The sequence below is a fragment of the Pelmatolapia mariae genome, linkage group LG13, assembly GCF_036321145.2.
Source record: "Pelmatolapia mariae isolate MD_Pm_ZW linkage group LG13, Pm_UMD_F_2, whole genome shotgun sequence".
In the NCBI taxonomy this organism is placed as follows: domain Eukaryota; kingdom Metazoa; phylum Chordata; class Actinopteri; order Cichliformes; family Cichlidae; genus Pelmatolapia; species Pelmatolapia mariae.
In genome coordinates, this window is record NC_086238.1 from 11154347 (window position 1) to 11178062 (window position 23716).

Here is a 23716-nt window from a genome sequence, read left to right on the forward strand (position 1 = left end):
CCACCCCTGGGGATTGAAAATCTGGGCCCGGTGCTCATCCTCTGGTATGCTCCATGATTTTGTTGTTTATCAAGGTGGTACTGGGAAGAAGACTTTACTTGGGATTGGAGGAGATGTTGTGGTGAAGTTGTGTGAAACTCTGCCAGCTGAGCAAAACTACAAAGTTTTTGCTGATAACTTCTTCTCCTCAGCCCCACTTGTGCTCACACTTCTTCATTGGGCTGATTTATTTTTTATTTTTTTTCCAAGAAGCTTGTTGAAGTAAACCAAGAAGTGTTACCATCATTATCCATGTTAAGAATTTGAAAATAAAAAGGAAATTCTGGTTTTAAAAGCAAGAAAGTGTTTACAGAATTACCTTCTAAATATGGAACAAATGTACCTTGTATGCCCAATGTGACGCATATGTGACATTTCACACCTGGGGCAGTGGGTGGAGCTATTACAAAAAAAACTTCAGAAATGTGTTATATATGATTCATTTGATATAACTTACAACCCCCATAATTTTCATGAAAGTAGAAATAGGTCTGGGTTCTTAAGGGTTAAAAAAGAAAAAAATATAAATAAGGTAAGACTTCATCACAGGTCTTTACAGATCATTAGAGATGATGTTGCAAGCAGCATAATGTTTACCACAGATTCTTTGATGTCTGTCAAGTATGCTCAGAGTACATATGCTCTCATCTATAAAGAAAGTAAGGCACCACTGGTAGACCTGCCAGTGCCAGTGTCTGTGAGTGAATTCAACTTGAGCTGCACAGTATGGGTCTGTGAGCACAGGTCTCACAAAACATGGGATGTTGAGCTCTCACGTGCCTCATGGAGTCTGTTTGTCAGAAAAATGCTCAAGTAGCCCATCAGAGGTCATCGTGGAGGACTCTGCCAGCGCTCCTCCTTTACTTCCTTGTACTGAGGCGTAGATACCAGTCCTGCTGGTGTGGTCCATCTCCTCCACGTTCTTTAAACTGTGCTGGGAGACCTTCTTGCAACGGCACATTTGGATCTGCCATCCTGGAGGAGCTGGACTACATGGGGGTGCATGTACCATCATGCTAGCAGTAGTGACAGTGAACACAAACAAAAACCAAAACCCATAAAAATAAGTCAGAAGGGATAGGAGAGAGAAACAGTTTGTGAGGACCACCTGCAAAACCTTTCCCTTTTTGAGGGTTTTCTTGTTGTTGCTGAATACTTGTGTTATACGCAATGATCCAATGTCTACCACAGCGTTATGGATACACAAGTGTTTGGGGAGTACCCTCATCTTCTAGGATTGCAATCACAAAGGATACAATAAATAAATAAATCTGCTGCTATTTGTGATTATTTAGGTTTAAAACTGTGTCAAAATTTAGCTTTGTGATGTTGACAAATCAAATAATGCATTAAATATGCATTAGATATTCTTTTTTTATGTTTCTTCAAGATTTTTTAAAGTCACCTGTATTCGAGTGTGTGATGGGCATTTCTTCCTGTTGCAGTGTAGGAGTTTCACTGCAATGTATTCCACTTCAATATGCACATAAATTAAATATTTACACTAAAAGCCGCATCAGCTGAATAATAGGGTGTTTCAGCTCAGGCATATGGTGCGGTCAGCGTGCTTAATAATATGTACATGTGACTGAGCTTAAGATATATCAGAGACTGTCATATGGAGAACACACGCACGGATTCACATGCAAACAAAACATGTGAATGTGGATATAAATAAACACAGCCCGAAGGAATCTGTGCCAGTGTGTGATTAGATACGCATCTTTTCAAGCAATCTGGAGCAAGCAGTGGGATCTTGGCAGATAATATTAGTTTTGCATAATTTTCATTTTGCTAGAGCACTCCTGTCTTATTTTTGGATTCTGTTTCCATTCACAAGAGTTGCTTGCTGTTGTGTCTTTCTAAATATAATGTGTGTTTGCATTGCCTGTGTTTGATTTAAGGGAGTTTGCCAGGGATACAATGTAAGCCTTGGAGAAGTCGTTCACTTCAGCACATTGCAGTCATGGTGTCAAACAAAGTCTTTTTACTCCCTGTAGTTCTTCATTCTCTCATTTTTATCTAAAGAAAAACATTTTCAGTAGCACAAACATATAAGTCTTTATCATGCTACCACATTTTAGTCGCGTTTTTGAAATTTAAGCCAATGTTCTAAATAATTCACCTCAGGTAAGACCTTGGTGTGTCCATGACCTGGAAGAATTTTCTATTTCTTGAAAGGAAAAATGCAGCAATGCAGTGCATCTGAATGGGCTCTGAATGAGAAATGTTGAATACGAGTATATCCTGATGGTGCATTTGACATATGGACTACAGTATGATTCATATCTCCTTTAATCAGATAAGAGTATAAGCAGTGCCTAGATATGAAAACAGGGTACAGTATGACTGAACAGAAGTATTTCTGCATGCTAGCAGTTAAGAGTGAGTCATCTGTTTAAAAAAACAAACAAACAAACAAACTTTGCTGTAATATTCCCAGTGGAATCACTTTTATCATTCAAGGTGATGATCTAATACCCAATGACCATTTTTATCATCCTTATTATTAATACTCCACGCTGTAGAAACAGGACAGAGATAAAGCGTTTGTTGGGCATCGGGAGTGGTCACAAGCAGAAGCAGAAGCAGGGCACTTTGTTTGAATTATTGATAATCAATGTAATTATTAATATAGCCCTAAAATAAAAGGGGGGCAAAAAAGGAAAAACTAACCCAAATAAACTGCTGATGCTTCAAAATAACCTTCGTTTGCTTTCTGAAACTGTGACTGAATCTGAAAGCAGATTATTCTGCATAAACAGAAATTCAGATGGAATTAGCATAACCACCAGTGACCGCATCCCGCCGTGAGTCTCCAGCAGGAGCGCGCGCAGTCACGCACACACACGTGCACGCGGGCGACCGCTTACCGGCGGGCTGTAGTTGCGTTGTCCCAAACAGCACGCGCAAACGGTTGCCGATTTCAGCACGGGACAGATCCCGCAACCCTCTCACTGCAATATGGCGACAGAGGTAAGGAAATTCTTTACATTTTCTGTGAGTGCTTTATGAAAAAAGCTCCAAGATGTATTGTGCACCTCCCTTTGCTGTTTTTCTAAGAAATCCAGCTTGAGAATTGCCGTCTTGTAACTGAATGTCTTACCTTTTGTGCCTCCGATTTCTGTGTCTTATCGTGGTTCGGGTGAACGCTGTTTTATTTCAATCAAATCAGCCGACTGGATCTTGAGAGCTTTGTGAATTTGAAGTCGTGTAACGTTATCCTTACGTCAGAACATTTTTTTTCCTTCCCCGGCATTAATTTCTTCTACTTTAATCAGTGTTTAGAAGCTGTGACTAATATCGTCTGATAAACAAGTGTTTGTTTTCCTTTCCCCCTCCAACACAGATACTGCTTTCTCGGGCATTGCCTGATAAGAAACAGAAACCAGTATCACTCAGACAGCTCCAGTAGGCTCAAAGCGGAGGAGGCTGATGACAGTGGTAATGATGATGGAGCAGTCAGCACCATGGACAGGGACAGCCTAACCATGTCTTTGCCTTGGTCATACTTTTAAATCAGCTCGATAAATCTTTATCCCTGCCACAGACTTAACTCTCCACTGTCCGATTTCCTTCACGCCCACAAAAAACATGGAAATTATTTATTCAAGAAAATGCAGAGATCCCATAACTGTTAGTGTTATCGGTTAGTATCACGCAGCACAACTACTGAATAACCAGCCAATTGCGATCAATTATCAAACCCCAGCCTTGTGTGTCAATGATTATATGTTTGTACATCATGTAAAGATACATGGATGTCAAAAATACATTAAACAGACTGTGCTGTGGGACAAAAGTGTCATTTTCGCAGTACTCATGGATCAGACTAAACACATCCACAACCCAACTACATACCTGTAGTTTTGTGACTGTATGTAGCATAGTTGTGATGCTATTGCACTCAGAAAATCAGTCACAGAGGTACCTGCCAAAATGCCCCAAAAGCCATCAGGCTGAGCAGCACGTCTTCCTCTCCGTCACTTTGCATCACCATATTGGTGAAGACATTATCATAATCATGATCTCATTAGAGGAGACAGCACATTTGGAAAGGCTATATTCATACAACAATGTGTTTGCATGCGTGTGGCTGTGCATACATGACCATCTAACTTATTTCTGAGTAAGGGTGTAATTCTTAAATAGTGATTCTGCAGGTAAAGGTGCAGGGGATAAGAAGCTTGGCAAGATCGATGCATATATTTTTTTCGGAGCCTGCAAGACCCTGGCAGAGTGTCCCTGACTTCCTTTGGTGGTCTGCCAGTATCCCTGTCCACTCCCCATCAATTACACACAGACACACACAGACACACACATGCCTATACAGGAACACAACATGCGCACGCACTCAAACACATGCAGTGTATGCACCTAAGACAGATTTAATGTCCAAAGCCCATCAATTATCCATGCCATATTTAATGCAAACAGGCTGCTGCAGTTTGTAACCATCGGTGATTTGAGTCTGAGATGAGCACCACAGTTTGCTTCCTATCCATCTGCCTCTCAGCCTGTCTCTACCTCCCTGTCACATATTATATTAGAACTCATTCTATGACATTTATTGTTTGCCAAGTCAGCAAACGACTGCATTAAGTGTTGAGTAACACTCAGCTCATTCTGCAGACTGTTTATGCTGCATGGACGCTCTCTGGATCCATTAAGTCCACTACTGCCAGAGTTTCCTCGCAGACTGTAGGTTTGCTCCAGCTTGAGTATGACACTGTTAAGAAATAATGTGTAAAAGCACTGAAATCACCACAGAGACCTGCACAGACTTAGCTCCCCACTGAGAAAAGAAAAAAAAAGTTGTCCTTTTTCCTGAAAATTATTTCTTCTGTAAGCTTTGGTCCAACAGTTACTGTTCTTCGACCTAGATGTCATGACAGTCTCACAGTTTTGTCAACACTGTCTAAACATTATTGATTTATAGACCTCTGGATAACCCAGCTTGGCAGCAAGCATTAAAAACTATGCTCTCAATGGCAGAGAATCACTTATATTATGAAGGGCTCAAAAGGGAGCTGACTGTAACAAAACATGCTGAAAGGCTGCGGAAAACAAGAATAAAGTTTCTAAATCTGGGTGCATTACTGTGCTGTAATCGTCTGTGTACCATTTGCAATGCCTGCCCACTGGCAGCACTCACCCGTGTCGTCTGTATGTGCTCCCTGAGTCGGAGTGACTTAACTAGGAAACACGTCAGAGCAATGAGGCTCACAGATCTACAGATGCAAACTGCAGGAATTAAAGTGTGTTTTGATTCAGCATGTAGGACTGAAAGAATATGACAGAGAAAAAATGATATTTTTCTCAGTCAGCATACTTCACTGATGCATTTTGCGTTTGATTTAATTTTTTTTTTGTCTGCTCAACTTGGCAGAGTATGCTCATAGGGTATGAAAACGCTCTTTTTTTGTTCATCGTATGAAAGTCCTTCAAGAAAATTATTCACAATAAAATTGAAATGAACTGCGTATAAGGAGACAGCAGTTTATTATTTAGTAATTTAGGATATGTCTGTCATTGCCATGCAGTAAAGATTATCTATGTGGTTTTTATTCATCCTTGTTAACTTGATGCAGTACCTTTCCATGCGCTTGTTACCTGGTGAGGCACGTTTTTCTTAAATCTAATAAGTGCAGGCAAAAAAATATTAAACATAATGTAAAAGATGGGTGGGTGGAAATAGAAGTCAGACAGCGTAGCACCATGCAGAGCTTCTTAACAGAGGCCTGTGTGATCAGTATTACACTTTAACATTGGTGTCTGCTTCTGCACTATATTTAGATGCAGGAATAGACCAGATTTGAACCCTTGGCTCCCATAAAGGAGAGGAAACATAAGCAGTCTACCAAGATAAACCTGTTTGTCTTCAAGGTATAAATATACAGAGATACTTCTGCATTTCATATCACCACCAGAAGACTAAGAAAGTTTTTTTGTGTTCAGTAGTATAAATGAAAAATAGCTGTTTCATCAACTGGAAGTAACTCTCGAGTGAGTATAAAACTGTCATAGATAACGAGTCAGACCAGCGTCCTACTGGTCCAGGTACTCTTACTTCTTCTTTTGGCTGCTGTCTTTAGGGGTCAACACAGTAACTTATGTGAGTAAGTCATCAGCCCTCATCTCACCCTACCCCTAGCATCCTCTTCTGTCACACTAACCCTCCTTCCCTGCATCCATGAATCTTCTCTGTGGTCTTTCCTCTGTATATGTCCAAACCATCTCGGCCTTGCCTCTCTAACCTTGTCTCCAAACTGCTCAGCCTGAGCCGTTCTTCTGATATACTCATTTCTAATCCTGTCTTAACGGTCACTCTGAAAATCTTAGCATTTTCAACTCTGACACCTCCAGCTTTGCCTCTTGTTATTTTGTGACTGATATTCACTTGAAACCATCCATAAAAGCAGGTCTCACTACCATCTTTTAAACTTTCCCTCTCACTCTCCCTTCTGTCCTTTTATTACAAATCACCCCTGATACTCATCTCCACCAGCAGACTTGGTCTAGTAAATGCAGGTCATGAAATATGAAATATGGCAATGAGTTTGACAAAGATGTTTTATTAATCTGATTTCCCAGTTTGACGACATAATTATGATTATTGATGTCACTCAGTCTAAAGGAGCTTTGGCAAGAAGACAGGTTAAAGGTTAAATATGTAGCCTCTTATAAGACTGAATTTGCGAGTGTTTCTCCAGCTTTAATCTCATCGGCCTTAGTTGCATGGAGTGCGAGATTGGGATACTGTGAAGCCTCATGTTTAGGCAAATCACAGGGAGGGAGTGATTTGCCTAGTGTAAATTATGTGTAGTACAGAAATGTAAGGCAGAGGTCAGTTGGTCAGCACGGGGCCAACTGTCCTGCTGGCCTGGATGTGACAGTGTGAGGCAAGCCAACAAGGTTTACTCAGATGACTCGTGACTGGGTGAATGGACTGCTCCCAGAGAAACTGTCAGTGAAAACATGGTGTTGCCCTAGTATTCTGTGGAAGTGTTCAGGTATTAGCAGGATGAAAAATCCAATGTTTCTATTATTTTTTTCAATTAAAACCACAGGATAACCATTGAGTCACTCCTTTATAGGGGTGTTTTTTTATGTGAGTTTATTTGCATTATAGCATAATAAGTTGCAATGTTTTAAGTCTTGTTTATTTCATACTTTTTCCATTTTATTTGTCATTTTACATGTTCTTCATTTCCACTGTTAAAGATTTTTTTTATTTGCATATGTGTTTAACCAGCCCTGGTATGTGCATTTAACAAAACTTTTCATTTTGTTCTTTTATGATTAGTGCACCACATCACACAGGCCACTTGACTGTTTTATTTATATAACACAGTTCATTATGCATAAATTCAATGTGCTTAACACAGAAGATAAAACCATAAAAAGCTGTGCAGGTTCATAATGCTTTAAGGTGATGAAAACAGCAAAATACAACTGAACACACAACCACACACACAGCTATTGAGGGTAGACACATGTGAGCAAAGAAGGTTTTGAGTCTGTGTTTGAATGTCAGTACAGATGTAACTGATCTCAAGTCAGCAGACAGTAACTGAAAGCACCCTCAACATACTTGGATCTGATTCTAGGAACATTTAAAAGATCTCCACCTGATGACCTGACAGGTCTGGCTGAGTCATAAACAATGAGCAAGTCAGAGTTATACTGGCGGGCCAAATCACTGAAAACTTTGTGAACTAATAGAAAAAGAGACCTTTTGGACCAACAACAAATATTTCTGCCTTGTCTCCATTCAGTTCTAAAAAGACATCTAACATATGTACATGCATGCAGTGCATGTATGTATAGCATCACATTCACATGCACACGTTCATAAAAGACGGACCTGCGTGATGTTAATGAGTGTCTCTTGTGGCCAGCTGATTCTGACTTGGATAAATGATGCTCAGCTCTGTGCTGAAACTGTAAATTGCTTCTATTAATAGAAGGACTTGTTGTTCATCATGATAGCCTGAAGATAACACTAGAAAGAGTAAGGGCTCCGTGGTGGCGAGAGACAGGGAAAGCAAAAAAAAACCAAAACTGTGTGTGTGTGTTTTGGGGAGGGGGGTTATATTAAAAGCTCTGGCTGTGAGATGGATGACTGTGGCTGTTAGCAGACAAAAATAGCAGCTTGGATGCTATTCCTGCTTGTGAGTGATACACCATATATAGAGATGAAAGGCTGGCACTGTACTAAGTCTGGCTACAACCCCGTTGCCAAAAAGATGCAGTGTTTTTAAAGTAATTTAAACTTGATTAATTATCAGTAAATACTATACTTAAATACTAAGGTCTATAAGATAAGCTATCTTGCTTGACGTATTTCAGCTCCTCAACAGTTTGTCTTCTTTGTCATTTTTTTATGATCCAATTATCCAAACTGCAGACGTGGAAACATCCTGATATAATATCAGTAGAATGTGCTTTAGCACTGTCCATGCTGACAGAACATGTCCACAAGGCAGCATCTGTTGCTCCAAAATCTCAATATATTATTTAGCATTCATAGTGTGCACAGATGTGCAAGTTATCCTGGCCATGTGAACTAATGCACCATGCCATCATTAAGGCAGGCTTTTTGAAGTCTGCACTGATAACAGGCTGGAGGGCCCTTTCCTTCTTAACTCTGAGGATTCACCTTAATTTATTTTAAATTATCAGAGGCTTAGGCAAGACAGTAGTGTTTCCTGGATATTGTTCATATATTTCCTGTTCTTGGTTACATGTGTTTTTACTTGACTTTGTGGATGCACTGACATGGTTCTGAGACGTGTTCATGAGCCACGTAATTACAACACGAGCATGTAATTAAAAAATGAATGTTTTAATTAGGTGTAGTTCCAGCTACTCAATATTGTCTGTGACATTTTGCTTGATTTATCATTCATCACATTACTGACCACAGATAATGAAATCCATGAATTCTTTCTTGCAGTTTCATGCTAAGAAGTGCTATTGTTAAATTGTAACTAATCTAACTATTTCCATCTGCTGCCTTTCCATTTCTGGCAAAGATTTTTAGCATGACATATCTTTTCAGTTTTTTGTGGCCTCCATTTAAACTTTTGTACATTTTTTAGACTTTTTAAAACTCAGTTTCATTAAATATGCTCTCTTTCTACTATTTACAAATAACTGCAAGGTTGAAATGATCTGCAAATTGAATTATCTATTGACGTATGCACTGTATCCCAAATTTTTGGAATGTCTTTCTCTGCCTCATGCATGTACAAGCATGTACTTGGATAATATATAGGTCACAGTGACACTGCTGTAACTGGCCAAGCCTTTAAAAAAAAGAAAAAACTTAACAGCTGCACAAATGTTTAGCATATCATGTAAACCATAGTGTTTTTATAAAATGATTTCAGGTTCTGTCTGAAGTGAACATAACCTCATATTTCCCACCTTATTTTCTCTCCTTCTCCCTGCCTTCTCCTCTTCCTGCATACTTTTACTGTATCCCTAATTACCGTCCTCTTGAGGACAGTAATTTAGATCAGCAGGGGATAAATTTACAGTGCCCTACTTGCTTGTTGCTGTATGCTTTTAATGTAAATGACTGGGTGTAAAACATACTGTTCACCAACAAAGTGCTATAAAGACCAGTCTTTTAATGTTACAACATCAATTTTGATGTTGGAAGACAGCAATGAGAGTGCCAGCTACTTTAAGTCAAAGATGTTGGTGCATTAACGTCGCAACAGTTCTTGAGTTTCGAACTTAAACTTAAATTTTATTGTGCAGCAAAAGCCTTTTTACACTTTCATTTATGCAGTCCTGTGAAAAACTAAGTACATTCCATGATTCAACAGCTTGTAAAGCCACCTTTAGCAGCAAGAACTTGAAGTATTTTTTCTTTTTCTTTTGTGTGACTTTATCAGTTTCTCACATCATAGGAGAGGCATTCTGGCTCACAGTGTTGCTTCATTTCACTGAGGTTTGCAGGTATTCACTTATACACAGCTCTCATAAGGTCCCACTACAGCATTTAAGTCAGATTGTGGTCTGGACTTCATCTGGACCATTGCAACATCTTGATTCTTTTCTGTTTCAGCCATTGCTGCTGTGCTTGGGATTACTTTTCTGTTGCACGACCCAATTTGGGCCAAGCTTTAGCTATCAGACAGATGGCTTCACATTTAACTAATGCTTTGGTAAACAGAGGAGATCAGAGGACAGAGGAGGAGATCCTGTTGCTACAAATCAAGCTCAAATCATCAACCATACACCACCGTGCTTTACAGTTGGTATGAGATGTTTGTGCAGATACGCTATTTGTGTTTTTGCTGTCATCTAACCTCCAAAGGACATTGTTCCAGATGTCTTGTGGTTCGTTCAGATGCAGTTTGGCAAACCTAAGCTGCACAGCCATGTTCTTTTTAGAGGGAAGAGTCCTCTTCTTGGCAACCTTTCCAAACAAGCCAAGCCAACAAGGGTTGCAGAAGACATTAGCTTGCTCCAAAGAGTTTCTGAGCCCAACTTTAGAGGCAGATTGAGGAGCTCGAACATATATATATATGTATCTTATCTTATTATATCCATAGAGTATTGTACATGAATTGAAATGTATTCTTGACCACAAAATTCATTTCTCTGTTTTTTCTGCTGTTTTGTAACTTCTTAGTTCCACAACCTTCAGGAGCTCCGGCACAGTCCATCGCTGGTCACCAAGGTGTTTATACAGAGAGACTACAGTGAAGGAACTGTGTGCCGATTCCAGGCCAAGTTTCCCTCAGAGCTTGACAACAGGGTGAGTCCAAACACACACTCAAATACCTAGACAAAGGCAATATAACCCCCCACTTCATATAACTCTAATTTGACTGATACAGAAAGATTGATGGCCCATACTGTAGACTTGTCTATTAAGCTAAACTCACAGATAATTGCAGATACAGTTATAACAACACTTATGCATATGGGATGCTTCTTAAACAAGGAAACTTCTCATTCCTGCAATGCTGGTCCTCAAAAGCAAAAAGCTAATACTTGAAATGCACACATTATGCATAATTATTACAAGGGCATCATCCACAAATGGATGCAAATGTCTGTTGTATAAGTAATATATATGTTTCTCCCCATCTAACATCTGAATGTATGCATGTGTGAACAGTTAAAGCAAAAGTAGATGCCTTTAGTTAAAGACTGTGTGAGAGAATGTGCTATTTATTTAAAGAGCAATTTTACTTTCTTTACCTTGCTTTAATTAGTGAATGGCCTTATGTAGGAGTATTATTGCATATTTGTCTAGCAATTTGCATATGAAGCAGACAATCCACACAAAGAGCCGAGCAAGAAAACATCAATTGTCATCAATTTACTGCAAATGTTCTCTGTCAGATGGAAAAAATACATTGCTGTCGTAGTTATAAGTAATTGTTCGTCAGGTTTTCCATATTCTGTAATCAAAGTTGCTGTTTTTTTAGTTCCTTGAAAAAATAGTATTTTGGGTTGAGTAGAATACAGGCAGCATATTTGGCAGGCTAACAGAACATATTTCACTTGTGCCATTCTTACGACAGCTGTTGGTCTTGTTTGTTTTTGTTCATAAGTAGATTGAACGAACTTTACTTGAGGAGACGGTGAAGACCCTTAACTCTTATTATGCTGAGGCTGAAAAAATTGGAGGTCAGTCGTACCTGGAAGGATGTCTGGCATGTGCAACAGCTTATATCATCTTCCTCTGCATGGAAACGCGATATGAAAAGGTAAGAAGTCTGTGTACACAAAATATTACATTTTGGGTGGAAATACTGTATAATCACAACTTTTTTGTGACTTGTCATGTTTTTGTTTCAGTTTGCTGCTTTTTATAGAGGTTGTAGCTTTACAATTAGTTAAAATTAGCCTTTTAAATATGAAAATACAATTATTATTCCGTTAACCATCTTTAAGATGTGCTGTAGATAAAACAACAGACTTTTGCTGTAAATACAACCATTCTTTCAGTTTACTGCACACTTCGATTCAGCCACCATCTATTCCTCAGGCTCACTTTATGAGCTTTTTTTATGTTTTGTATGGAGTTCAGTGAGCATCTTCTATACCTGTCCCCCTTTTTAAACCTGAAACCACATCTTGAACTAGAATGTGTCTTTAAATTGCAGCACAAGACAACCTGTATTGCACTCTCTTCTCTGGGTATTGCACAAGCATAGCGAAAACGCCATGCAAACCCAAACACAGTTCACAAGTGATAGCACATTATTCATGCTGCACGTATCCCACATGTCTTGGTAGGAGACTGAGGAACCTGAAAAAAAAGACAGCAAAAGATGCACACAAATGCCTCAGTGGACAGAGCCCAGAATTTCAGAATGTGAGATGAAGGTGAACCTTTTAATGTGCAGTGATGAACTCCACTTACAGAATTGTTATTTTCTCCTCTATGTGTCAATTTCTATTGAATTCAACTCTTTCCCACTCAAAAAAACATTAAGCATCATTCGGGTCTTTAAGAAGAGAACACACAGTTCTAGGAGATGCAATCTCTCTCTCTGTCTGTCCACCAGAGTTTAAAACTCACTCTAAAGGCCACACAAGTGTGCCGCTGGATAAGGCATGGCACGCCAGCTGACGCTTACCTAAAGTGCAACCAAGATGCCCATCTTGACAAAGGGCAGGTGGTTAAAGCTCCGCATGGCTGTGTAGCTGCTTGTTAGTCACTGAAATGGAACAGGAACACACGCACACATAACACAATCGCATAGGCAGACACAGCGAGCGTGATTAATCCTCTTGTGATTTTGTGTGTACCTGCCGCCGTTTTAGATACAACTGGAGCTGCATGAAGTTTTCAGCATTCCTCTCTGTTCTGATCTCTGTCACCCGCGGCATTCATCTCCCTTGTCTTGTTGCATTTTGTAAACATTTCTTTATCAAAGCACTACAGAGGTACTGGGAGCTTGACCAAGAAGTACAAAAGGACTTATTGCTGAGTTGAAGCCATGCAGAAATTGCCTAGTCTGAGGCTCTTTTCATCTTCCTGTCAGCTGGGTGCTGCCCCATTAAGATCCTGAGATTCTATCAGTTTCTCAGGAGAGTTGTTTATTTGCTTGCTTAACTCAGCCATCTTGGCTGAACGACATTATGACTGATGATGATAAAGTGTACCCACCCAAGTTGATGCTGCGTGTTCATATGCGTCCAAGTCCCACAACACAGCGCTCGCAGATCAGGGTGCAGATTCACTGGAGTCCCTTGATGCTTACATCTCACACCATCAAAGGACACTGATTGCTCCCAGCATGTCAGAACAGATACATGTGCATAAAAACATTCACAAGACTTCCCTCACGCACACTTTGTGCCCTCCATCTTCTACTTTTCTTCTCGTATTATTGACAAGAATTATACTGAACATACAGTATGGGTTTCTAAAGGACACGTGTACACACGCATAAAATCCTTTATATTGCATTTGGTAGCATAAGCAGGGGATTGTGCGTATGCTGTCACAAACACAAAACTTTTCCCAGAAGGGCTGTCACACACACATGCCAGTACAACACAGGCACAGCTTGGATACTTGACTGTCATATTGTTACGCCGAAGAGGATTGAGCTGCCCCGAGAGCTCGCTAGCAAGTGAAAGGATTGGCCTTTTCCCTGAACCACAGTAAACTGATTAGTCAGGGCTCCTCTGTGTGTCTCTCTGCCACTTTACCGCGATGCTTGATTCTCTTTGAGTTTGTAGCAAAGGAAATGGTTTGTGTTGCGTTAAGAAATGTGTGGATATCTTATAAGTCAAATATTGATTGCTTTGTGCTCAGCGCTATTTCACATGGATCTCACTGATTTAAAGAACAGCGGGGCAAAACCACTGAATTTCTATGGCTTCAATTCAATTTCTTTTCACTGAGAAACGCAGTGTCCTAATGTTTTCCAGACATTTTATTGCAAAAGTATCTTTTTCCAATGGGAGATAAAAAATATTTCTTCTGTTGTTTAGTCTCCACTAACAAGGGTCACTGTATAAGCAGCTGGGCCTGCAGCTGTAAGAGGCCTTTGACATACTAGAGGAGCACAGTGCTCAGTGAACTGCTCAGTGTTGTTTTAATCGCTCTAGGCTGTGTGCTGCAATGACCTTTAGCTAACTCACAAAAAAGGATGTGAATTTGTCATGTTCAATAAAACCATTTTCACACGTACTGCAGCTCGGAAACTTTGAAGTCATTACGCAGCAGAGCTGTACTTAGGAATGCAAATGTCCGAATCAGCAGCGCTGGACATTACAGAGTCTGCACCCTGCCAAATATTATAAAATCTGTGCAATGCCCTTGTTAAAGCAGGGCAGGTAGTAGTTGGAAGAAGTCACAGCAAGCAAATGCTTCTCCTGTCTCCTCCTCAGACCTGAGGAAATGTACAGCATCTCTAAAAAGTCATAAAGAATTTAAATAAGAATTTAAATAAGCTCTCTTTAATAGAGTTGTTAATGTGTGTATTGGCAGCAGCTCTGTGAGTGCAAATGAGGCACAGAGGAACATAGCGCTGGCCGACATGACACTGGCTGAGTTTAGGTGAGCCGTGGTACATCAGCATGATTTGTTCCCATGGAGGCATAGCTAAGGCTGAATAAGCCGTTCTAATAAACCCACTTTAGCTAATAGCTGCCTGTTTGGCATTACTGGCCATCAGTCTGCAGACATTTGGTTGCTATCAGCAGCATCGCTGGAACAAAATTCAGTTCTTAGGTTTCGCAGACACTATTCAAATCTCCAGATAAAACAGTTTGTGCGCAGTTGCAGTGAATGAGAGAATGTATACAGACATGCTTGTTTGAATCTGTGTGCCAAAGCATGGCCTGAACCGCACAGATTCACTCCACTGCTGCTCTGTGGTTTTCGCACAGTTGCTGCAATGCTCACTTGCAAAACCGAGAAAACCGTCCACTGCCAGTGCAATCTAAATAAACTGTCCACTTCATATTTTAGAGCCTTGACAGTTAACCAAGGCATGACATTTAGCCTTAAAGAGAGCCATCTTTTGAATTAGGAACTCAAGCTTCCAAATGGAAAAGTTCAAAAGGAGAAAAGCTCATACTCATCATTTTTAGTAATTCAATTCATGCAGCCCTGCTTGACACGAGTGGCTTGGAAGTATGCAGAAAAAATAGCTGCTATACTTGGAGCATAATGGAATTACTTTAAGTTTGGATTTTTAATGTGCAGGAAAAATAAAGCCAGGCAATGATTTGACAGAGCTGGTATCATATGCTGCATGCTAAGTATGCGCAGAAGGACTGCAAATTAGTTTCTTTCATTTTTCATATTTTCCAGAGGTTAAAGTAACTTGGGTCAATTTAGCCTCTTTTAGATACCACGTGTAACACAGAATGCATCCTGAAAAAGTAGTCTGCAGGTACTGAATCTCAGTTCTCTCTTATTATTTTTTTATGGGAGCCTGATTGTCCTGCTTGGGTTTTCATCTTACCTCCAACATTTCTAATCAAATCTGGATTACCTCCAGAGGTACTTGTTCTAATACCTCTCTGCCCCCCTTGTTTTATTCCAGGTGCTGAGGAAGATATCAGGTTTCATCCAGGAGCAGAATGAGAAGATCTACGCTCCTCGAGGTCTGCTGCTCACAGACCCCATAGAGAGAGGAATGAGGGTTGTATCCTACTCCCATATGTTACTGTAATCTCTGTGCAACAAATAGATAGTGGATAAAGGCCCAGACAGGATAGCTCAACATTTATAAGACAGTTTAAAGATGGCATGGAAAGACATTGGTTGGAATTATTGAAACTGATGGAAACATCTGGATTTGATACAGTAAATGGATGAAAAAACTTCCTCATAAATTACCATCAGGATGCCCATGAACAAGACACTTAAAGTCCAGCTGCTGCAGAGTAGCTGTTCAGTGGCCAACTATTTTTTATCATGAGTAAATCTTAAAAAATCTCTGAAAAAAAAACAGAAAGCTCTGTACTTTGATATGGAAATATGCAAAAAAATAAAAAATAAATAATATTAATGTGGTTAATTGGAAGTAAGGTTTTATATCAAGGCCTTTTCAATGATTTCCAAGTTTTCATGTGGCTGGCTATAGATGAATTGCTACATTTTCAGGAGTGGACAGCACTATATCTCCTTTTGACAGCTGGACTGATACCAGCACAGACACATGGAGAAAGTGAATGTGTCCAATAGACCATCACACAGTCCTGGCCCACACTGGCCCAAAGAAAAAAAACGGGCTCCAGGTCAACCCATTACCAACTCTTAAAAGACTGAGTGGTTATGCAGAGAACAAATGGTTGAAATTAAAAGGTGATATTAATAAATGAAGCAGACAGTCTCAAAGGAGAGAAAACAATGGAAGCAAAGAAACCAGAGACATACAGAGAAAGTTATTATCAATAAAAAAAGAAGAGGCCTACAAAGAAAGTAATACATAAACAAACAAAGGGGGAGACGCAGACAAAGAAGTATAAGAGGAATTCTGGAAGGAGAAACCCAGAAGGAAGAAATTCATGGCAGACTATTGTTATGTTGTTTTTTTAAATAAGCTCAGGTTTCCTTGATGCAGAAGGGATTTTTCAAGAGACTCTGATGTGAGTTCATATGGTTCAGAAGCTGTCCTCCTATTGGGGGCATGCTTACACTTTCTAAATATTCTGTTATCTCTTATTTCAGATACGGTACTGTCTAATATTTTCCCCACTGCTCAGCTTCCTCACCTTCATGTAGCTACAAACACAAGTAAACATAATATAGACATGTGCCAGAGACAGGCCACCATTAAAATCCACTGACTACGTTAAAGAGCAGAACCCATAGGCTTGACTCTCTCTGACCTTTTCAATAGAATAGTAGAAGCCTTCACAAGTCATTAAGTTTAGCCTCGTGAACATTTTATTAACAGTAAAATCAACATATGATGATAGTAGAGTAGCACTGTCCAGTAAGACCATTGCTGAGGTTTATGAATGTAAGCAGAGAGTTCAGTTAACTTAGATTCATACATTGCTGGACAGTGACACGCTTTTTGTCGGTACGCCACCACAGTGGATTTTAAGTCAATCAACAAGATGTGATCAGGGAACAGAGTTTCTGCTTTAACTAAAAAGCATTAATCCAAAATAATTTTTTAATCATTGAGGAATTGAAAGCAATTTTTAAACATTGTCTCCCATTCTTCGTGGCTCAAAAGGAATTTCACTATTTCCTGACAAGCAGTTCGACAGCCAGATGTTCCCTTGTTATTTTATGACAATCTAAGCAGATAAAAAATCTGGCGTTGAACTTGCGTTTGGTAGCCGTTCACTGGAACTCGCTGATGTGCAAAGAGCTGCAAGTTTATGCAAGAGAAGGAAGCTCTTATTTAGATGAAAAAGAGAGAAAGCAAAATTTCTTCTTTAAAAGTAGGAATCCACTGGCCAGCACAGTAACAGGAGAAGGCCACAGAAGGCTACTAAATTATAAGATTGCAGAGTTCTTTCCACAATTAAGAAAAACAATTTCTTTGCATATAATCAAGTCAAGGACACCCTGGAGGAGTCTGCAAACAAGAGAACCCTTCATGAATGGAAATACAGAGGATTTAGAACAAACCACTGGTTACACTGAAGAACAGTAAGGTCAGATTAGGCTTGCCCAAATAGTTGAAATACCTTACTGAGGTTTCTAAAACTGTATTGCTTTAAATTCTCATGGAATTTGTCAACAGTGTCAACAGTGATCCTTGACATTCATCAAATTTTCAGCTTGAGATCAGCGTGTTTGAAGACCGGGGCTCGGGCGGCTCCAGTCCCAGCAGCACCATGTCGTCGGGCAGCAGCGCTCGGTGACTGGAGGGGCAGCACCAGGCTTACGGATACCACCACAGGGGCAGCGGCACACTTACCAACATCCGCATGCTGAAACATGAGAGCACCAGGTTCTAGGACGAGTGGAAAGAAAAAGGCGAGGAGGTGATTCACAACATTCATGCTCTCTCTGCTGGGGCCTACAATGTATCACCTCCAGAAGAAGAGCTGGCTTAAAAACACACCCTGGATACAAAACAGAATAAACACAAGTGCAACAGAACCCACACATACTCTAATCGTTAGACACATAACAGCAACCAGAGTTACTGTGAAGAAATATCCTACACTCTCCAAGAGCTATCAAACTAAAACACTCATTGATTGTTTTTGCTCTAATTTTTTTCCATTCACCTTTTCTCTCATTCCATCACATCTGCTTCTATGAGTCACACCATCTCTGCATTGTAGCTGATTCTGCAGACTTTCCCTTCCTTAGACTAAATTTCAGTGCGGGACTTTTTCAAGGAGAGGTCATTTTGTCTGTCTGTTTATGCACTGACATTGCAATCTTAGGTTTTATGCAACATCTCTGAAATCTGAAAGGAAGGAAACGGCCACCTTACTAGGAGACTCGTAGCTGTCTGTTCTTGCTAAATGACTGCATTCATCTCAGGTGGTTTAGGTCAAGCTGCTTTGAATCCTGGCAAATTGGGCCAGCTGTGGGACTGCTTGGTTCTCTGCTCCGTTCACATACACTTGGCTTCAATATCAAAAGGCTAACAGAGAGCACCTTAAATTATTTATTCTTCTCATTCACAACAGTGGATGAGAGTGATCCACATCACAGCTGTAGGTCATGCTCAAACACACTCTGTTTCTCACTTTCTTTCTCTCGCTTCCTGCATATTCACATACTTGCACATAGAAATGCACACAGCCATGTCATTTACTGCACTCGAAAAAACACATATTAGCGAGGGGGTGTGCACACGTGCATATACACAAATACACACCTGTAGATTGTGGCCAGGCATCCCTGCATGCAAGCAGATTCTGGTAGACTTGGAGTTGGAGTCGACCTACGTCTCAGCTCATTTAGAAAACAAGCAAACCTCAGGCCCTTGAAGGCTGTGCCATCTATTCCAGCTTAGCGGAGATCATTAAGAAAATATCAAACATCAAGGAGCAGTACCTTCAAGAAGCCACAGAGTCAATCTGACGTGTTTGGTTCAGAAGAAAAAGAAATCGAAAGACATCGGTCTTTTATCTCTACACCTGTTCCACGCATGAAATAGTGTGGATGTTATTGGCAAATGCATATTTATATGTGAGTATAGATGTGTGCAAGAGGGTCAGCCACACAAAGTTCAGTACCTTTCGTTTTGTAAGATAAAGAATAAGTTGTAGATCCTTTTAGTTTAAAAAAAAACATTTCTTTTTGATCACAAAATATCCATCTATCATCTATCACATCTATCTAACTACTTATTCACAATATCACGCTACAGTACAATACAATACAGTGCATAAAAACTATTTCTCCTTTGGGAAATGAAACACTGTATGACTAATGTGTGTGTGTATGTATATGTGGAGGCTGTTAAGATTAAATATGATGCAGCGAGCATGATGATTACCAACAGACAGCAACAATGCCCACACATCTTCCAACAAAAGACAAAGCCTTTCTTAAAAGTTTGTGTTGACCATGGTTCATTTTCATTTTTTATTTCTTGTTACCATAGTGTTGGTCTTCATCTTTTACCATCTTCAGTCTTTTTCTCTATAAACACATACATGTCTCTTAATAAACCATGAGAGTGTAGGTTTTGCTTATTCTTTAACACAGTGGGCTAGAAGCAAACTGCTCTGCAGAGAGCCCTTGCATGAAAATAGCCTTGTGCACTTTTACCAGAGCCATGTCGAGTTAAACTACTCACTGGACAGTCATTGCAGAAACAATTACATGTTGGCTTCATTCCAGTAAGTAGTTTAATTTCAACATAACATTTTGTTAACTAGTTGATTGAGATTTTTACCACAGCAGTTGAGTTCAGTTGTGCTTGTGTTAAGCCTCCTATGCTTTTTGATGCCTTCATGTTTCATCCCGGTGGAATGGATATCCAGCCTGGGGCTGACGGACTGACCGACTTAAAAATGACTCAGCACTGCCAATAAGCAGATAAAGGAGCTCATTAGACAATGTATAAAGAAAAAAAAAAAGAGCGTGCAGCAGAGTGTAAATGAACTGTACAGGAGATGAATTGTAATCTACATGCTTGTCAATGTTTACCCACACAAACAAGTGGATAGGGATTTCCATGAAGCCGTTTTCGTCCCCTCAAAATCACTGATGTCCAGTATCAATACATGTTTTCACAATCTGTCTACATCTGGGTATGAAGTGGACGATCAAATTGTCTGTACAGCATGAGCTGCTGTATAGTATCATATGTAACAAGTCTTAACAATGTAGCTTATGATATTGTTGGTAATTATAACAATATTGTCACTTTGTGTAGGAGGTATAGAAAAGGGTGGTGTTAAAGATTCTCAGGGGAAATGTGCAAAATACATAGGCTAAAGTTCTTGGAGAAATCACATTTGCTTGGAGCTTTGGTGAGAATATTGTTGATGTGTGGGATTACAGACTAGTGATGGGCATAATGACTCTTTTTAGTGGAATACAATTTGTCAGTTCACAGAAAGGTAGCCTGACAAAGTGTCCATTCACCCTCTGATTCCCAGTTCTGTCATTCTGTTTGCTGTTTCTCAACTCCCAGTAGAGTTCAGTGCCATATGCTCTCATTTAGTCTTTGGCGGTGCAGTCATGTGAAAAAGAAAGTACACTCTCTTTCAGTTTCACATGTCAGGATATAATGGAAAGTTTTATCTTTAGCAGGTCTTAAAATAAACGAAATACAACCTCAGATCAACAGAAATACATGAAATATTTTACAGTGTTATCGTTTTATTAACAGAAACTAATCCTTAATGCAGACTGTGTAAAAAACACAAATACGCCCATACTGCTTGCATAGAATTCAGAGAATTCAGATCTAGGCGCTGCTAATCAAATGTACATGATTAACAGATCATCAGTGAGTGTGAGCAGCAGATGCTTTGGTACTTTGATGGTCTGAAGCATTCAGGTATGTGTTAACGCAATGCCAAGAAGGAAAGACATCAGCAATGATCTTGAAGAAGTAATTGTTGCTGCCAATCAATGTGGGAAGCATTATAAGGCCATTATCAAACTATTTCAAGTCCACCACACTACAATGAGAAAGATTTTTCACAAGCAGAAAGCATTAAATAATAATCAGAGTGTTTTTATTGAGTTTTCAAAAAGCATATCATTCATACAGAAAAGCTCGAACTCAAGTCCTACAACACAGTGTAAGACAAAACTATACCCAGACAGAGAGAAAAAAAGAAAAAAAAAGGGGGGGGGGGGGGGGGGGGTAAAAAGTTGCCAGTTATGGAGTAGACGGAAACTCATCTTCAAAATAGGAAATGAAAGGCTGCCAGACCTTAAAGAATTTCTTGGTGTTGCCCTGTATAGTAAATCTGAGATGTTCTAATTTGAGGTGTGCCATCACCTCTTCCACCCAGCGTTTATGGGATGGCGGTGTTGCCTTTATCCAGAAGCAGAAAGCATTAAAGACTGCGTCCGGTCTTTCCAGGATTGGAGATCCCAGCAAATCTACTCCAAACTCAGAGAAACTACAGAAAACCAAAGAGTTACACCTTGGACGCTACAGCCATCAGGTAGCATGTTATATGTTAAAGTTCATGACAGCAAAATTAGACAAAGGCTGAAAAAATATGACTTATTTAGAAAGGTTTCCAGGAGAAAGTTGGATCTGAACAAACCACAAGAGTTCTGGAACAATGTCCTTTGGATACATGAGACCAAAGAGGAAAACTTCATGCTAGTACAGTCAAGGAGTAGTCATGATTTGGACTTGACCAAAGCTCCTATATCAAAATATTTTAGATTCAAATGTTGGACAGGCCATCTGGTGGACATCTAAAGCTTGTTCAAATCTGATTCCAAGTACAGCTTGTTGCAACAGAATGGCTGAAAAAGAAAAGAATGAAGGTGTTGCAATGATTCAGTCCAAGTCTAGACTTTAACCCAATTGAAATTATTAAGAGAGCTAATCTCAGTCAAATGAAGCAATGTGAAGAAGAGTGGGCTTCAAGTTACTTCAAGTTGTTGCTTATTTTTCCACACACTGCTTCTGCATTTTGGCTTTTTTTTTTTTTTAAATAAAAAATGACAGTGCTATATGTCATGTGTTGTCGTGAGGTTGTATTTAAATCATTTTAGAACCTGGTAAGGAACAGATTTTAATTATATCCTAATATGTAAAACATAGGAATCAGCACAAATAGCTTGGAGATGCTGGTTTATAGCTTTACTGATCGTACAGCAGTTGGTCCACTGTCACAATATGATTTTGAATGAACAGCTTCAAGAAATGTCAGATTTCCATCAAGTGAAATGTTCCCCGCAAGACGAATCGTAATAACTTTGTGATAAATGAACTTTTTATGTAGCACCATCATTGGGTTTCAATTTGTTCATGAGAAAACACTAACAGAAATCCCATCATCTCCTCTTTGAGATTAGTGTAAATTACTAGATGTTACTATGGTAAGAATTTTACCTACTAAAAATTAAGCGCTGCCATTGTGGGAATGTTACCATGCTAACACTAGTAATTAGTTTAACCAATTAAGTGCTGCTAAGCACAGTCCCACAAAGCAGCTAGCATGGATGTAGGCTTTTGGTGTTGTTTTAAGTGTGTCAGTATGTGGGCATGTGTGTTGGTGTAGATTGATCAAAAGTATTGCATTTATTTTCAAGAAGAAGCACTGTGTGCTATTTTATACTTAATGTAGCTTTTCCTTTCAGGAATGACTGATTCATGAAGACTGCCAGGGGAGTGAAGATTATGATAAAGCATTAAATATATTATTGTAAAAAGATGTCCATTGAAATACAAATAAATGATTACAGGCGAGATTAGCCTTCACTTTGGATCCTTGAGCCTCAGTCAAGCTACTTATCAAGATAACCTCAGAAAAACAGCCATCTAATGATGTACAGTTCATTTCAGTATGTAAATTCTACCATGATATGTATTTATCCTGTACTGTATGTGGGACTGCAGCTAGTTCATTTAGATACACGGGCTCATCGGCAAGAAGTAACATATGTGTATTATGCTGTTACAAGTGAGAGATTACTCAATAGTGCAATATGATGTCTTCCTAAAAATATAAAAGACAATAATGATGTGTAGAGTCTGGCACCAGCATCTTTGACTTGCTTTGAGTTGAGTTGTTTTGCTTCAGGGAGAATAAAACCGCATTGATGTTTAATACTGCATGATGTGTGTGTAAACAAAGCGAGACGACAAGAAGTGAAGTCCCTGATCCACAAAGTCTCCAGCGGTGCTGCTGCGAAAGAAGAATTTATATCTTATCTTGATGCTAATTGTGTGTTTACATTAGCTTATTTACATACTAATTAAAATGGATTTATGTACTTTTTACATGTATTTTTTTTTCCAAAGCTGATTATTATTCAAAGCCTGCTGAGTGAAGTTTTAACTGTCTCCAAGAGATGAATAAAATATCTGATGAAGCTGATAAAAAGAACGTTGCCTTTGACTCCAGGCTGCTGTTTGTAGCTACAGTTCATGTTGTTTATAAGCTCAGTCTGTGCTGTGTCTTTGCTTGTTCGTGATATATGATCTCTCGCTGTCTCTCTTGCACGCATTGCTGAGAATAGCAACAGGAAGAACTTGAGTTGGTATAGGATCCTCTTTGAGTTTGGTGCAGTGGTATTGAAATTTGTTTTACGTGTTTTTCTAAA

The 23716-nt window shown here is 39.4% G+C and overlaps 1 protein-coding gene across 2 annotated transcripts; it reads left to right on the top strand.

Moving 5' to 3' along the window:
• The first annotated feature begins 2904 nt into the window (after positions 1-2904).
• golga7bb (golgin A7 family, member Bb) lies at positions 2905-23716 on the top strand. 2 transcript variants are annotated; one of them, XR_010095416.1, is made up of 6 exons: positions 2905-3015; positions 10691-10816; positions 11625-11777; positions 15582-15683; positions 17782-17988; positions 22751-23716. XR_010095416.1 is itself a non-coding variant. In XM_063491812.1 (5 exons), exons 1-5 carry the CDS (start codon positions 3004-3006, stop codon positions 17863-17865), a joined length of 477 nt encoding a protein of 158 aa, XP_063347882.1. In that variant the 5' UTR covers positions 2905-3003; the 3' UTR covers positions 17866-23716. The 2 variants fall into 2 exon arrangements, 1 of the variants encoding a protein (XP_063347882.1); XM_063491812.1 differs by having other exon boundaries at positions 17782-23716.